General features: G+C 36.8%; 2 protein-coding genes across 3 annotated transcripts in view; both read right to left on the reverse strand.

Annotated features, from left to right (window-relative positions):
• Positions 1–15,038, reverse strand: part of LOC108141592 — a 60,094-nt gene extending 45,056 nt beyond the window's left edge. The window contains exons 1-4 of one of the 2 annotated variants that reach the window (XM_041708481.1): positions 14,927–15,038; positions 14,658–14,859; positions 10,296–10,827; positions 10,060–10,239 (exon numbers count right to left, since the gene is read on the reverse strand). In XM_041708481.1, the coding sequence (XP_041564415.1) occupies positions 10,060–10,239; positions 10,296–10,827; positions 14,658–14,850 (905 nt within the window). In that variant the 5' untranslated portion in view covers positions 14,851–14,859; positions 14,927–15,038. The remainder of the gene's footprint in view (positions 1–10,059; positions 10,240–10,295; positions 10,828–14,657; positions 14,860–14,926) is intronic. The other variant, XM_041708482.1, reaches the window with a different exon arrangement.
• A 476-nt stretch (positions 15,039–15,514) lies between these two features.
• LOC108141591 lies at positions 15,515–16,847 on the reverse strand. The gene is made up of 2 exons (XM_017265039.2): positions 15,872–16,847; positions 15,515–15,810 (listed from the first exon to the last, which is right to left on the reverse strand). Exons 1-2 carry the CDS (start codon positions 16,216–16,218, stop codon positions 15,699–15,701), a joined length of 459 nt encoding a protein of 152 aa, XP_017120528.1. The 5' UTR covers positions 16,219–16,847; the 3' UTR covers positions 15,515–15,698.
• Between the last annotated feature and the right edge of the window lie 301 nt (positions 16,848–17,148).

Consider the following 17,148-nt stretch of genomic DNA (forward strand, 5'->3'; position numbering starts at 1 on the left):
CAAGTTGAGTCCGATGATCGCGTTTGTGCACTTCTAGAAATGCAGCACCGAAGCATGATGGAAGTGATAAGAGCAGTGAAAAGTGCAGAGCCACAAAGAAGTGAAAACAATCCAGTGACATTACCAAAGTTCAACGCCGATACCGCAGGGGCAAGTGCAGCGTCTTGGTGCTCTACACCTGATAGTGTCAGAAAAACCTATGTATGGAAGCGCACTGATCATAGCACTGAGTAAATCCCTGGAGGGTAGCGCTTCCAATTGGCTATCCCAAATTAGTTATTCTGGAATGACCTGGAACCAGTTCAAAGAACTCTTTCTGCAACAATTCGAAGGCAACGAAACTACAGCGGCTACAGTGTACGTCTCGTTCACTGTGAAACCTCTGACCAACATTATAATAGCCTCTGCAAGGGTATAAAAATTCAGTTGGGAAAGTTTATAATTTTTTTGAGGTAAGCTACAAGGTATTCGCGAAAATAAGTATTTGATCTATATAAGGTGCAAGGTACTTGCGAAAATAAGTACTTAGGTAAATGGTACAGTTTTTAAGTATCTGGTAAGGCAAAATCTACGAAAAAGATATTTGAAGAATGAAATATGGTATTTTGCATACGCTCTGGCAATTAAGATTGGTTGTAGAAAAACGTAAAATTAAGCATTATTCTAGCTTCCCCATAACTTATGTTACCTTTTTTAACCTTTTTGTTTACTTTACTTTTTCACCGCCTACTACAGGATTTAATGGTTTTGGAGATATAATGTTCCGACATCAGAAGTGGGATCGCCTACACCCCAAGTTGAGTCCGATGATCGCGTTTGTGCACTTCTAGAAATGCAGCACCGAAGCATGATGGAAGTGATAAGAGCAGTGAAAAGTGCAGAGCCACAAAGAAGTGAAAACAATCCAGTGACATTACCAAAGTTCAACGCCGATACCGCAGGGGCAAGTGCAGCGTCTTGGTGCTCTACACCTGATAGTGTCAGAAAAACCTATGTATGGAAGCGCACTGATCATAGCACTGAGTAAATCCCTGGAGGGTAGCGCTTCCAATTGGCTATCCCAAATTAGTTATTCTGGAATGACCTGGAACCAGTTCAAAGAACTCTTTCTGCAACAATTCGAAGGCAACGAAACTACAGCGGCTACAGTGTTCAACGTTTTTAACGGTCACCCAAAAGCCGGCGAATGTTTATCCCTTTATGGAAGCCGTCAATTAACCACTCTGATGGCCAAGTGGAAATCAATGACGACAGAACAAATAGCCTTGTCAGTTGTTCTAGCGCATATCGCCCAAATAGACTCTAGATTGCAACGTACAGTCTTTACGACCGACATTAAAACACGAGCAGAGTTGCAGAACGAGTTGAAGGCATTCGCATTCGTCAATAAGGGAAACTATATTGCTTCGGAGAATCCTGTGGCCAAAAGCCGCGCCTGACAACACCACTTAAATGTCACTTCTGCGGGAAAATCGGTCATAAGATCATCGACTGCCACGCGAGGAAAAACAGCTCAAAAAACCAACACGGAGCCCATACAATTTCCAGCCGACCGATCGACGCTAACAGGGGAACCATTACGTGCTACCGGTGTGGCAATCCAGGACACATTGCATCGGCTTGCCCAGGACGTCTATCATCACAAATCCAGGGCAAATCAGAAGAAAAGCGTATTAACTTGTGTAACGTATCAGGACCAATAAGCACTTTGACATCGTCCGGTGAGTCGTATCCATTTTGCTTTAATTCTGGAGCAGAGTGCTCCCTCGTAAAAGAATCGGTATCCCAACAGCTGTCCGGCACACGAACCATAATGTTGTTAGCTTAAGAGGGATAGGAAATAATACGGTAACTAGTACGTTACAAATTAAGATTAAGATCAGTTCTAAGCCTATTATCTCAAGCTGGTTTTTCATTTAATATCGCGAAATGTTCCTTTTTAAAAACAAGCGTGGATTATTTAGGTTTTCAAATCAAAGATGGCGAAGTTAGACCCAATCCACGAAAGGTACATGCTTTGCTCAATCTACCCCCTTCACAGTCAGTTACACAAGTAAGGCAGTTTATCAGTTTGGCGTCCTACTTTCGACAGTTCGTCCCAAAATTTTCTGAAATAATGAAGCCATTGTACGCCGTTACTTGTAAAAATAAAGTATTCGAGTGGAAAAGCGACCATGAGGAAGTGCGAAAAAAAATTATCAAAATTTTAACTGATAAACCGGTGCTTTTCATTTTTGGCCCCCAATATCCCCTCGAATTGCACACTGACGAGAGCATGGATGGCTACGGTGCAATACTACTTCATAAAATCGACAATAAACCTAGGGTCGTTAAATATTTCAGTAAACAAACATCTGCAACTGAATCACGTTACCACTCTTACGAGTTAGAAACACTAGCCGTGTTTAACGCTATGAAACATTTCCGACACTATTTACACGGCCGGCATTTTGTTGTATTTACGGATTGTAATTCTCTGCAAGCTACGCGAAATAAAATAAGCCTTACACCAAGAGTACAACGGTGGTGGGCCTATATGCAAATGTTTGATGCCGCCACATTTTTGTCGGACAGAGCTGGTTTCTTCTGCTTTACCGAAGATGTCAGACTTACTGAACTATCTTAGTATTTTGGAGGCCATCCTTCCAAATTTTATTTGAAAAATGTGTCTACCCACTGAAGAAATAGCATTTCAACAAGATGGAGACCCCAAGCATACGGCGAAAATCGTGAAGAACTGGCTAAGTAACTAAAGATCTTATTCTAAGAAAACGGCTGGCAAAGTATGATAGTGCACCAAAAGATTTAATGTAGTTTGGGACAGGATACAAGCGGAATGGAATAGTATTCCAAAAGAAATGTTGCAGAACTTAGTCGAGAGTATGCCCAAACGCATTAAATTGGTTATAAAAGCTAAGGGTTTTTGGACCAAATATTAAAATTGTAATGAACAACATAAAAAAACCACAACGCACAAAAGTGGATATATTGACTTTTTTTTAAATAACAATAAAATAAATTTAACCAACATATTATTTAAACATAAGTTCCTTTTATATATTGAAGATATTAATAAAGAATGTTGGAAAAAAAGAATGAAAGCGATTTATACGTTTTTACGATTTTTCCAGCAGTTTGAAGTCAGAATTGACAAACATGTATCCACATGTACTCGCCACTGTAGATGTGACCGCTCAATGCGTCTTGACGGTGGTGTTGTTATTGCCGTCAAGTCTTATCTTGTCTCTGAACGCATTCCGATAATTGGTACGGACAGCATATTAGAGTTTGTTGCAGTTTGGATTAAGCTTGACGATTATTTCGTTTTTATATCATGCTCGTATATTCCTCCTTGTTCTGGGTTAGTCTCTACCTTCAGAATTTGGCTCAAATACAGAGTATTCATTCAACCCTCGGCTATAACGATCATCTTATTGTTATGGGTGACTTTAACCTCCCTGCCATATCTTGGATGCCATCAACTGCTTTCGTTCCCACCACGGCCTATAAGTTTGTTCACGGTCTTATTGATCTTTCATTAGCACAACTTAAGTCAGTCTTGAACTGCTCCAGAAAAGTTTTAGACCTTATTTTTGTCTCGGAGTTCGCCAATGTTTACGTAACTCGAATTAGCCCTTTCCAATCCTGAAGACGCCTACCATCCTACACTTGAGGTTGCTTTAGAAGCATCACCTCCATTACAGTCATGTCCCAAAATCGAACCAGCACCATTTCGCTGTTTCCGAAGAGCTAAATTCGCAGAAATTAATAGTTATTTATCGGAAATCGATTGGTCTTTTGTGGATTCAAACGATGATTCCAAGACAACCCCAAGCAGTGCTACGCATTTGTTAATTCGAAACGAAAATCGCAACAATTTTCATATTGCCTTCACCTTGATACGACATCCGCCTCTAGTGACTCCGACATTGTAATCTTATTTGCAAAATTTTTCCAGTCCACATACTCGTTTTTTAGTTACAATAACACTTCATCCTACCCACACCCTCTTCCTCACTCCAACTGTATTATCACGCCCCTAATTAGTGAGGATGATGATGCCCTGATCTTGTCCGAGCTGTGTTATAAAAAAATGAACCGATATCCCTCCTATATTCGTATTTCCCTGAAGTTTGGAAGGAATCTTTTATCATTCCACTTCATAATAAGGGAAGCAAATCGGACATTTAAAACTTTTTGAACAGGTTAAGGTACACGTAAATAAATAAGACTTGAAAAAATTGGACCGATTTCACCTCATTGTTCCGATGGGAGCTTAAGGATATAGACGTCCGATCGGCACGATCGATTCGATTCGGAAAGATTCATGTCATCTGAACATCAAATTTGAACCGATTTCACCCTATTGTTCCTAATGGAGCTATAGGATATAGACGTCCGATCGGCACGCGCTTTTACCATGATCAAGGTATTCATAAAAAAATACGATTTGAAACGATACATGTCAAAAGCTTCTACACTGCGCGAAATATCTTCAACACTTAACTGTTTCTATGGGAGCTATAGGATATAGACGTCCAATCGGTGCTTTTCTAACTTAATCTGCTTACAGATGTTTAAGAACTTTAAGAACTTGCTTTTAAACTGAGCCCGCAAACGGTATTGAAACAGACAGACAGACGAACAAACGGACATGGCTATATCTACTCCCCTATTGATCCTGATCGTAAATATATATACTTTATAGGCTCGGAAACGTCTCGTTCACTGTGAAACCTCTGACCAACATTATAATAGCCTCTGCAAGGGTATACAAATTCAGTTGGGAAAGTTTATAATTTGTTTGAAGTAAGCTACAAGGTATTCGCGAAAATAAGTATTTGATCTATATAAGGTGCAAGGTACTTGCGAAAATAAGTACTTAGGTAAATGGTACAGTTTTTAAGTATCTGGTAAGGCAAAATCTACGAAAAAGATATTTGAAGAATGAAATATGGTATTTTGCATACGCTCTGGCAATTAAGATTGGTTGTAGAAAAACGTAAAATTAAGCATTATTCTAGCTTCCCCATAACTTATGCTACCTTTTTTAACCTTTTTGTTTACTTTACTTTTTCACCGCCTACTACAGGATTTAATGGTTTTGGAGATATAATGTTCCGACATCAGAAGTGGGATCGCCTACACCCCAAGTTGAGTCCGATGATCGCGTTTGTGCACTTCTAGAAATGCAGCACCGAAGCATGATGGAAGTGATAAGAGCAGTGAAAAGTGCAGAGCCACAAAGAAGTGAAAACAATCCAGTGACATTATCAAAGTTCAACGCCGATACCGCAGGGGCAAGTGCAGCGTCTTGGTGCTCTACACCTGATAGTGTCAGAAAAACCTATGTATGGAAGCGCACTGATCATAGCACTGAGTAAATCCCTGGAGGGTAGCGCTTCCAATTGGCTATCCCAAATTAGTTATTCTGGAATGACCTTTAACCAGTTCAAAGAACTCTTTCTGCAACAATTCGAAGGCAACGAAACTACAGCGGCTACAGTGTTCAACGTTTTTAACGGTCACCCAAAAGCCGGCGAATGTTTATCCCTTTATGGAAGCCGTCAATTAACCACTCTGATGGCCAAGTGGAAATCAATGATGACAGAACAAATAGCCTTGTCAGTTGTTCTAGCGCATATCGCCCAAATAGACTCTAGATTGCAACGTACAGTCTTTACGACCGACATTAAAACACGAGCAGAGTTGCAGAACGAGTTGAAGGCATTCACATTCGTCAATAAGGGAAACTATATTGCTTCGGAGAATCCTGTGGCCAAAAGCCGCGCCTGACAACACCACTTAAATGTCACTTCTGCGGGAAAATCGGTCATAAGATCATCGACTGCCACGCGAGGAAAAACAGCTCAAAAAACCAACACGGAGCCCATACAATTTCCAGCCGACCGATCGACGCTAACAGGGGAACCATTACGTGCTACCGGTGTGGGAATCCAGGACATATTGCATCGGCTTGCCCAGGACGTCTATCATCACAAATCCAGGACAAATCAGAAGAAAAGCGTATTAACTTGTGTAACGTATCAGGACCAATAAGCACTTTGACATCATCCGGTGAGTCGTATCCATTTTGCTTTGATTCTGGAGCAGAGTGCTCCCTCGTAAAAGAATCGGTATCCCAACACCTGTCCGGCACACGAACCAATAATGTTGTTTGCTTAAGAGGGATAGGAAATAATACGGTAACTAGTACGTTACAAATATTATCTAATGTCATTATTAGCGAGTACACGCTTGAAGTTAGTCTGTATGTTGTTCAAGATAGTTATATTAATTATAGTATAATAATTGGCCGCGAAATTCTAAGTCAAGGCTTTGGCGTATCAATAACGATCGATAAATTTAAACTGTTTGAAACTGTATCTACAAAAACCTGTTCTGCTTTGATTAATAGTTTTAATTTTTCAAATATCAATACTGGTTTGGATGGTGTAAATATGGCAAGCTTATTGTGCATTTTGAATGAATTCTCGGACGCATTTATAGATGGATTCCCCAAAAGTCGAGTGACAACCACAGAGTTTCATATTCGATTAATTAATCCAAATAAGACCGTCCAAAGGCGGCCATACAGACTCAGTATCGAGGAAAAAGAAGTAGTGAGAAAAAGAATAAATGAATTACTACAAGCTAATATCATTCGTCCTAGCTCTTCTCCATTTGCTAGTCCGATGCTTCTGGTAAAAAAGAAAGACAGATCTGACCGACTCTGTGTAGACTACCGCGAGTTAAATCGAACACAGTGGCAGAAAAGTTTCCCTTGCCTCTTATTAATGATCAGATCGCTAGATTAGGTGGGGTAAAGTATTTTACGTGTTTGGATATGGCAAGCGGTTACCACCAGATTCCGATTCATCCAAACTCAGTTGAACGTACAGCATTCGTTACACCAGAGGGTCAATTTGAGTTCTTAACAATGCCTTTCGGACTTAAGAATGCGGCACCTGTGTTTCAAAGGGCGGTAATTAAGGCGTTAGGTGAGCTGGCATATTCATATGTCATAGTTTATATGGATGATATCTTAATAACCTCTAGTACAGAAGAAGAAGAAGCATTTGAAAGATTAAGAACAGTTCTAAGCTTATTATCTCAAGCTGGTTTTTCATTTAATATCGCGAAATGTTCCTTTTTAAAAACAAGCGTGGGTTAATTAGGTTTTCAAATCAAAGATGGCGAAGTTAGACCCAATCCACGAAAGGTACATGCTTTGGTCAATCTACCCCGTCCGCAGTCAGTTACACAAGTAAGGCAGTTTATCGCTTTGGCGTCCTACTTTCGACAGTTCGTCCCAAAATTTTCTGAAATAATGAAGCCATTGTACGCCGTTACCTGTAAAAATAAAGTATTCGAGTGGAAAAGCGACCATGAGGAAGTGAGAAAAAAAATTATAAAAATTTTAACTGATAAGTCGGTGCTTTTAATTTTTGACCTCCAATATCCCCTCGAACTGCACACTGACGCGAGCATGGATGGCTACGGTGCAATACTACTTCATAAAATCGACAATAAACCTAGGGTCATTGAATATTTCAGTAAACAAACATCTGCAACTGAATCACGTTACCACTCTTACGAGTTAGAAACACTAGCCGTGTTTAACGCTATGAAACATTTCCGACACTATTTACACGGCCGGCATTTTGTTGTATCTACGGATTGTAATTCTCTGCAAGCTACGCGAAATAAAATAAGCCTTACACAAAGAGTACAACGGTGGTGGGCCTATATGCAAATGTTTGATTTCGATATAAAATATGTACCTGGTGCAAAAATGGCCCACGTAGATTTTTTATTACGCAACCCGTTGCCACCGAAGGTAACTACTAAATTGTATCCCAGTCCTGAAAACAAATGTGTTTCGTTGGCCGAAATATCGGACAATTGGTTGCTGGCTGAGCAGCAACGAGATGAAGAAACTTTATCCATTATTTCAAGAATTCAAAATGAAGAACTGGGAGAAGATTTGGCCAAAACATATGAATTGCGTTCTAAAATACTTTTCCGCATAATTCAAAGAAATGGTAGGACGCGCAGCCTTCCAGTAGTGCCCAGATCATTTAGGTGGTCGGTAGTAAACCACGTCCATGAGGCAATAGTTCATCTAGGGTGGGAAAAGACATTGGACAAGATGTATGAGTTCTACTGGTTCGACAATATGTCTAAATATGTCCGAAAATTTGTAAGTAATTGTATCACCTGTAAATTAACAAAACCACCCTCAGGTAAATTACCAATTGAACTTCACCCTATACCGAAAGTAGATATTCCATGGCACACTATTCACATAGATATAACAGGAAAATTAAGTGGCAAAAGGGATCAAAACGAGTATATTATAGTTCAGACGCCTTTACTAAATTTGTTTATTTGCACCATACCATAAATATTACCAGTGAAAGTTGTGTTGAAGTAGTAAAATCGTCCATATCTATGTTTGGCATACCAGCAAGAATCATAGCAGATCAGGGAAGGAGTTTTACCGGAGCAGTCTTCGGAGACTTTTGTAACATGCAAAAAATACAATTACATTTAATTGCAACGGGAGCCAGCCGTGCAAACGGCCAAGTAGAACGAGTAATGAGCACCCTGAAAGGTATGCTGACTGCCGTAGAAAGTAGTCAGCGTACTTGGCAGGACGCTTTAGGCGAGATCCAATTGGCCATAAACTGTACTGTAAATCGAATTACGAAAGCAAGCCCTCTAGAACTATTAATTGGAAAAGAAGCGAGACCTTTTAATATGTTACCCCTCTGTGAAGAAAATAACAAAGTAGATTTAAGCACTGTAAGAAAAAAAGCCAAAGAAAATATGGAAAATAATGCCAAATATGAAAAGAAAAGATTTGATAAAAAAAAATGTAAAGTAAAAAGTTTTAAAATTGGTGATTATGTTTTGCTTAAAAACGAAGAGAGGCATCAGACCAAATTAGATAATAAGTTTAAAGGCCCATTCTTAGTGTCAGAGTTACTTGAAGGCGACCGCTATGTCCTAAATTAACTAACTAATAAACGAACGTATAAATACGCGCACGAAGCTTTAAGAAAAATGCCTATTGAAAAGATTCCCAGAGAGTTAGATGTATGTGATGAGAGAATAGAAAATGATGATAGCTTATTGGTGGATTCCAATGAAGCAAGCGACGTGGAAGGCGACGTCGAGAATCAGATAGAGGATTCTAACTAAGATGTGGCATTGATGGATTTCAATGCGAGATTCTGTACAATCATACACCTAGATCAACTCTAGCCACTAGGTTGCCGTAGTACATACATGTATTCACTTGGCTATGGTGAGGCGTCTAATTAGTGGTGGAAACCTGAGTGGTGTGTTTGTTGTAGATGGTATTCAAATCTTTGGGAATCGATTTCTAGTAAAGGCTCTTCGCAAACGAATAATCTAATTAACTAGTAACTATTGGAAAAAATAACAACGAGCGACGTATTAATACGTTTTATTATTTTTATGATCGTTTCAGATTGAACGGTACCTTCTAATTACTCTTAGTATTTTCTTTAAAATTTGTAACACACGAGGACGTGTGGATATCAGGATGGCCGTGTCGGATCTTTAGTTTTGTTTTCGTGGTATTACGCTATTAAAATAAGAATTAACATGAAATGCTGACTTACTTGGAATTACATTTTTACTTAGAATTAAAGCTTATGTTCTGAATGCCACTCGTTGTTTTTTATTCCTCCCTTCGCATTCCTTTCTTTATATGAGTTTCTGTGTGTTAGTGTTGCGTTGAGCCTAACGGAGGTCCGTTATGTGCAGTCTCGCTGTGACATGGTGCGAGTAAAAGAGTCGGCCATATGGTATTTGGTAAAGTATGTGAACAAGAGGATGTTGACCAATTTGGGCTGTATAAAAGGGAGCTCTGATTGATAGATCAGGCAGTCTCGATCGAGGTGCGGTACTGAAAGGTTACGAAATGTCACAGCCGAGAAAGCGCACGGCTCGCAACGCCCAAGAAATCATTGAGGAACTCGATGTTCCGACATATATTAAATAATATTATATGTAGCAATAACTTACACGTTTATGAGAATTTCCAAAAGTTCCATAAGTTTAATGTGCATTTCCTCTAAAAAAGATCCGAAACATGCACGATCAATTCTTAAAAGATTTATTTGGTTAACACGTATGTTCAGTCCATTCTGTATAAAACCCAATATTTGCTCTGTGCAAATATACTTTCTTATTGGAAATGGTTTGCTAAAAAAAAAAATTATGATTTAGTGACAGAAAATAAAATACAGTTTTTTTCATACCTTAATGCAATTTTAAAATATTCAATAAGATTAAAAATCCGTTGAAAAGTTTGTGTTGCCCTTTCAAACGGATCTTTAACGTTCTTAAAAGTAAAAAGCGCAAAGCTTTCTGCTTTATAAGGGCTGATAATTGTTTCCTCAGAAGCAAGTATTGTCGAGCTTATGATATATTGAAGGTTGTTTAGTAAAGATAATTGGAAATCTTTCCATACAATTTTATTAGTTTTTTCATTTCTGGAGTTACCATGTATATTCTGTAACAAAAGCCAACACTGGCCAGTTTGATGAACAACATCAACATTATTGCTGTCTATTAATGTTATTAACAACTCTTCAATAGATGAAGTACCAGGTTTTGTTGATTTTGGGTAGTATTTTAGACAGCGTTTAATTGTATGTAAAAGAGCAATAGTGCACCGTTCGTTTTTGAATATTTCTTTGAGAGATAAACATTCAAAAACTTTAAATAAATGAGAGGCCGCAAAAGCTTTTGATAAATTAGCATCTTTCTGGATTCTCTCTATTAAAAGTGCTGAAAAATACGATAAAATATATTGAGTTAATTTATGTTTTTAAAAAGCTGAGATTATTACTATGAGTGTTTACACTCAGTTAAAACCAGTAGTATTAGAGAATTTAAAATAGTTTATTGATAGTCTCAGGTGCCCATGTCCATGATTTTTGGAAGATTTGTTTGTCTAACCGATTCGATGTTTTTAGATTTATTCTGTAATATAGCAAAATCTTTCTCTTTTATTTTCACTAACTCGTTACAAAATTGAGCGGTTTCAAACTTGCGGACCACTTGGTTTTTACCAGAAACCGTACAAATTTTAAGTTTTAATTAAACAAATGTATTTTTAACGATTATATTTTTAATTTCTACTTTTTACGCCCAAAATGGCAGTCTTTTTTACATTTTATAAAAATATAAAACAAATAACAGTTATTTTTTTATTTTTTTTTTCAGCTCTACAATTAATAATTATTTTATGAGTTTTATTTACAGCTTGACAAATAAAGCTTGACTTGAAAGTTTTTTATTTTATTTATTTAAATAAATAAAACTTATCCCTTGAGTTTTTTTCGATTGAAAATAAAACTCGAATTCGATTTGTTTTGAACATATGTAAGTTAACACGGTTTCACAGCAACAAGTTCCCAAGCTGATCGAATAAAATAATGCAAGGCCAGCGACACCTACGGATGTTCCACAACGACGTCGCCAAAATCCCAAGCTTCGGTCCTCGCAATCAACGCAATGCACTCTGATGCAACGGCGGCTACGCAGCACCATGCATGGGCAGCCGGGTCAGCTGTTCTAGGGCATAGGGCTAGCTTTCGTTATAATAATTAATGTACTTAGCAGTTAGTTGAATTTTGGAAATAAACCGTGACGGTCAAACCTCGCAATTACAAAGTCTTCTCATTCGTACAGTACAGTGCATCTTAAAATAAATTCTTAAACAGAACTTATAATTAATTTGTATAACCGATTGTCGAAAAACCGGAATGGAAATACGTCTATTAAGATTTTTTTTTCTGGGTAACCGGTTTCCTAACCGTTAGTTTTAACCGGTATAACCAAATAAAAGTCGTAACCAAACCCAAACCGCAATAACTTGTTTTTGCCTAACTGAAACAAAAACCAGAATAAATAGCAACCGGATTAACCGTAACCAAAACCAAAACAATTGTACCGGTTCCAAAAAATTTTATATTTTTAATAAAAGTCGTATAACTTCTAAGAATTTTAGTATATCACGCAAGGAAGAGAAACATATGTTTGAAATTCCGTTTATTATGCATGTGGGTACTATGTATTTTTGTATGTATATTGAATGCGACAATTTTTGGCGCCAAAGTTTGTGTACATGTATAAGTTTAGAACTTATTTTACTTTATTTGACTTTATTTCTTGTTGATGTTGATCTTCATTGCATATGTGTTAAAGTTCAACATACAATAACCATACATACAGCACCAATACATTTAAAAAGAAGTGCAAGTGCCGGTAATAATAATATACATAGTTTTCCAAAAATACGAAGTACATGTACATGAAAATAATTTTCAAGTTTCTAAAAATTTTACACACTCTTCTTGGAACCGACACTTACCAAAAATAAAAAGAAATTTTTAAAAATAAAATATTATATATATACATACATATATATTAATTTGTGATAAGCAGTGCTTATAAAATTATTTGCGTTTAGCTACTACATTTGTATGTATGTTTTTATAAACATATTAAACCTTATGTTTGAAATAAAAAACGTTGTTTTATTTACTTCAGTACAATACTGGTTACCAATATTTTGTACCGTAACTGTAGCCGAATCAAAAGATATTTGCTAAAACCGAAATCGAAATAGACATATTGGTTGAAACTGTGAGTGTAACCTAAACCGATATTTGATTTGGTTTTAATCCCTAATTTTTTCCAATTTGTACAAAAATAAAAAAATTGCTCTCAAATTGGTCCCTACGGTTATGATATAAAATCTTTCCACTGACTCTTTGTAAAAACTTATTTTTGTAATATGGAAGAACTGGAGTTAATTTTTAACAATAATTTGTGTTTTTTTTTTTTTATTTTTGTACCAATTAAAAATAAATCTAAAAATTTTGTCATTAGTCCACTATTTCTATTCCCCTTTTTCGACAATCGGTTAAATATTCAACAAAATCGAGTTCGAGTTTAATTTTCAATCCAAAAAATAAGACTCAAGGAATAAGTTTTATATTATTTAATTGAATTATTTGCGTATTTGTTTAAAAACATTAAAGCTATGATGATTTTTAGATCAATTATTTACGTTGCTAAGGAAGCTTTACGGTATATTTGTCCGATAAATAAAGTTTAAAGCCTAATTCTGAACTAACTAATTATTACTATGTGAAAAATAGATAAAAACAAGAACGGAAGCAAACTTCGGCAAGCCGAAGTTCATATACCCTTGCAGCTATGCAAGAACTTAATATTCTTGATAACATTAAAATTATGATTTACTTGCGTTACTGTTTAAAAACATTGAAGCTATGATGATTTACAGCTTAATTATTCGATAGTTGCTATGGCACCAAAATTATATCGTTTTCCGATTTTAATACAATTAAAAGCGGAAGTCTAAACTGTCAAATTAATAATAAGTCAAAAAGAATATTAAAAAAATTACAAAATAGAATAGTTACATTTCAAAAATATATTTTTATATAGTTTTATTGTTTCCATTGGAGCTATTTGATATAGTCGTCTGATTTTAATGAAATTTAAACCGTAATTCTGATATAATAAACCATTACTATATATCGAAGAAAAAAAACATTAAGAAACAGCAGGTATAGTTCTTTTATTTATTATACCCTTGCAGAGAGTATTATAATTTCAGTCAGAAGTTTGCAACGCAGTGAAGGAGACATCTCCGACCCTATAAAATATACATATATATATATAAGACATATTTATATAAGACAAAATGGCGCGACTAAATTTTTATCTAATTTGTTTGACGTTTTCAAAAAACGCGTTTAAAGATTAGGAAACGACTCTATTGGCTCGGACGTCACAAAATCGGCTCTTTTTAGCGTATTTCCACAGAGATCCATCCACTTTCCACCATCCGAAAGGGATAGTCCATAAGGATTTGCATTTCCAAAAACTTTCCAGTTAGTCCGCCGTTAAAATTTGAGGAACTTTGAAAAATCGCTGGGATTTTGAAATTGATTGATTGATTGATGACCAGAAGACCGCCTTAAGTATGTTTGTACAACTATATTAACACAGATGCGAAAATAAAACATTTCTTGTACCTTTCTCTCCACCACATTCTCCAGGACTACAGGACTACTCCTTTAATATCTTTCATATTTGGTAGATCGATAATAAACTCTTTCATTGTCCCAAGGAATAATACCGTCCTTATCAACAGCATAGGTTTGTACCTACGAACTAAAGCCAATTTGAAGTATTTTAGCATTTTAGCCGTATCATAGCCTAAAAATTTCGCGGTTATGAGTTTATTAGTTGTATTAGGCGATGGGTGATAAGTCATCCCAGTTAAATGTTGAATATATAAGCCAGGGAAAACCAACATAGCAGGCCCTTTGTGAAGATCCTTGATTCAAGTCAGTTTTAATCTAGACTCGGACAATGAAACTAAAAATTATATTCAGTGGATTATCGATGAAGCCGAGCCAAAGGCACTGGCCCAATGCTAGTGGAACAGCCAGTGACATAGGATTTTTAAAAACTGCCTCTCTCCACAAATTACTCCCATATGCTCTTTGGATACGACTGTGGTGGCAACAAATTTTATACTTATTACTTAAAAGATAGGCTACAAAAATTAAACTTACCCATTGCTGAAAATATAAGATCACCATACATACGTAACTCTGACAAATTACATGATTGAAATATTAATGACACCCAAATATGTTCGTTTCCTCCTAGCTTAATGTAGCTTTTCTTAAGGTAACATATGAGTAAACGCAATCCAAGAACACGACTTTTACGTTCTTTAAGCATAGATGTTATAAGTTGATCCATGTTTTGATCCTAATATATAATAAAAACATCATATATAGTTTAAATATTTGACCAAGAATGATATTGGTTTACTCACAGCGGCTTTTTTAATATACTATTGTTAAATAAACTTGTTAAACACAATCCAAATTAATACAATTCAACATGTGGTTGAAGGTAGTAATTTGATTTGTTTAGAGAGGCTCCAGCCTGCTGTTTGATTTTTTTTTGTAGCACAAACTCAAATTTATGTGCGTCAAGCTATCATCGGTAACTTAGCGGCGATAGTGAAACCGTGGAAAACGAACGCAAAAGTAATAGTTTCTTCAATGTGTCAAATATAATCCAGATATTTAAATAAAAAAAATACGGATATGCAGACTTGTAATGAAAAGGACAAGTCAGGCTTTAAGGAAGTGTCATCAAGAAAAAAAAATTGTAAAATAAAAGAGTCAGAATATCGATTAACAGTGGATCGAGCTCTTAATCATATAATAATACAAACATATTTAAATTTCTGTTGGTAGGGAAAAGCTTGTGAATTATTTCTAGAAAATTAAAATTAAATTAATAAATTATTTAATTAATAAATTAATGTTTGAAAAGTGTAGAACTCCGATTTCCACAGAGCACACCAACATATGCCTTGCGATAACAGCTGTGTCATCCAACCGCGTGTGTCCCTCTTTGTGGTTGCCGTTCTTTGTGAACTCCGATATCTGCCTAAGCATGTACTCGCTCAGTGTTTCTGGCTTGAAAGTTCCAGTTTGGTTTTATTTGTGTTGCTTTCCCAGCCTCGATTTAACTGGTCCGCCATGGTGTTTATCTTGTGTTGTGTTGAGGAAGGGAGTAAACGATCTCTGGTGTTTCTAAACAAGGTTACTGTCTATTTGTCTTTTATTTGCTCGGGTGCTACTAGACCCTGTTTCTTGAGGCGGTATAGCTTGCAGTGTCCAGGGTTCTTCTACAATTATGACACAGCTAGAGAAAGAGAGCTTTTAAGTTTGCTTATATTTTCTAAGGTTCGTAAAAGCTTAGTTACAATAGCGTCTCGGAGAAGCCTTTCTCTATATCTGATGTATAGACGGCTTCGGCGCTGTGGTGTCGGCGTTGCGATATGGCCGAGCTGTGCTGCTGCTTACTGCGTCCCGTCTGGAGTACAAAGGTCTTTTCAAAGCCAGGGCAAGCTGGAACAGGTGCTTCTGTTATACCGTTCTTCAAGTTTTTAGCGGCCTCTTCTGTCTCCTTGTTTCTTTTAAAGTTCGAACCCTTCTTGACTAAGGTGTACAGCTGTTGCGCCAGTTCCGTGAAGTAAGGGACGAACCTTTTATACCATGAGGCCACCTCAAGAAAACTGTGAACCGGCTTCGTTATCTGTCGGCTTGGCATGTTGAGGATGTAGAGGCTATTTTTTCCTGATCGGTATGTATGCCTCTTGCGCTGACTATGTGGCCTAGATATCTTATCTCGTTACTTCTTGCAGTTTCTTCAGGCGTTCCCGTTTCGTTGGATGAAAAAAGATAATAAAAAATTGATATTGACGTGGAAGACTTAAATACTGCAGCTTGCATACGCTCAATACGTTGGGATCAGTCAAACAAGGATTACCACAATAGAGTGAGAGCTGAAAGAAATTTTCAAGAATTTAAAATTGCACTAAAAACACCATGAAGTTATACAAATATTTATTATAACATACATGTGCATCAACGTACACCGAGAAAAAAACTGTTCTCAACTGTCTCGATTTCAGTATTTCCGTGCTCAATAGTGCGTCAAGAATGGATTTCCCGAAATCAAGAAGACATTTACTTAGATCAAGACTGCTTTTTTAAGACTGAACATACTCGATTTCAGAATAAGTCTTCTCAAAATCAATAATGGTTTAACTCTTGAAAACGAGAGCGCCTATGATTGGACTCAAGAACCTATTGGTTCTCAAAACCAAAAAGCGAGCATTTACAAGTCGTAAGAAAATAAGAAACAAAGGACAAAAAAAAACACATATGTACATACATGGACTGCAGCAGCGTCACTGGCGGTAAATTCCTATTTTACAACTCGTGTTTAATCCTTCGTTGTACTTAAGCATGTGTTAAATAGTAAATTAAAACATTCGAAACTTACTGTGTAACTATCACTGGGCCTTCAACAACTTAAATTCGACCATTAGGTCGAACAACCGGTCATCTTCTGTGAGTTCCATGGTTCCAATTCTTAACGCTCAATCAATCACAAAGACAAAACTTTAACTCGCGCCGTGGTGGAAAATTGTAAAGGGAAACGACGACCCAAAGTATACCACGCTAACTTTCCGAA

Source organism: Drosophila elegans, unplaced genomic scaffold, assembly GCF_018152505.1.
Source record: "Drosophila elegans isolate 14027-0461.03 unplaced genomic scaffold, ASM1815250v1 contig_208, whole genome shotgun sequence".
In the NCBI taxonomy this organism is placed as follows: Eukaryota; Metazoa; Arthropoda; class Insecta; order Diptera; family Drosophilidae; genus Drosophila; species Drosophila elegans.

What these genes read in the sequence shown, in the direction of transcription:
- LOC108141591 (XM_017265039.2), bottom strand. Translation starts at nt 16,218, where the DNA reads ATGCCAAGCCGACAGATAACGAAGCCGGTTCACAGTTTTCTTGAGGTG. An exon ending in GGCTTCTCCGAGACGCTATT is followed by an intron (nt 15,811 to 15,871) that starts GTAACTAAGCTT and finishes CTCTTTCTCTAG; the next exon opens with CTGTGTCATAATTGTAGAAG.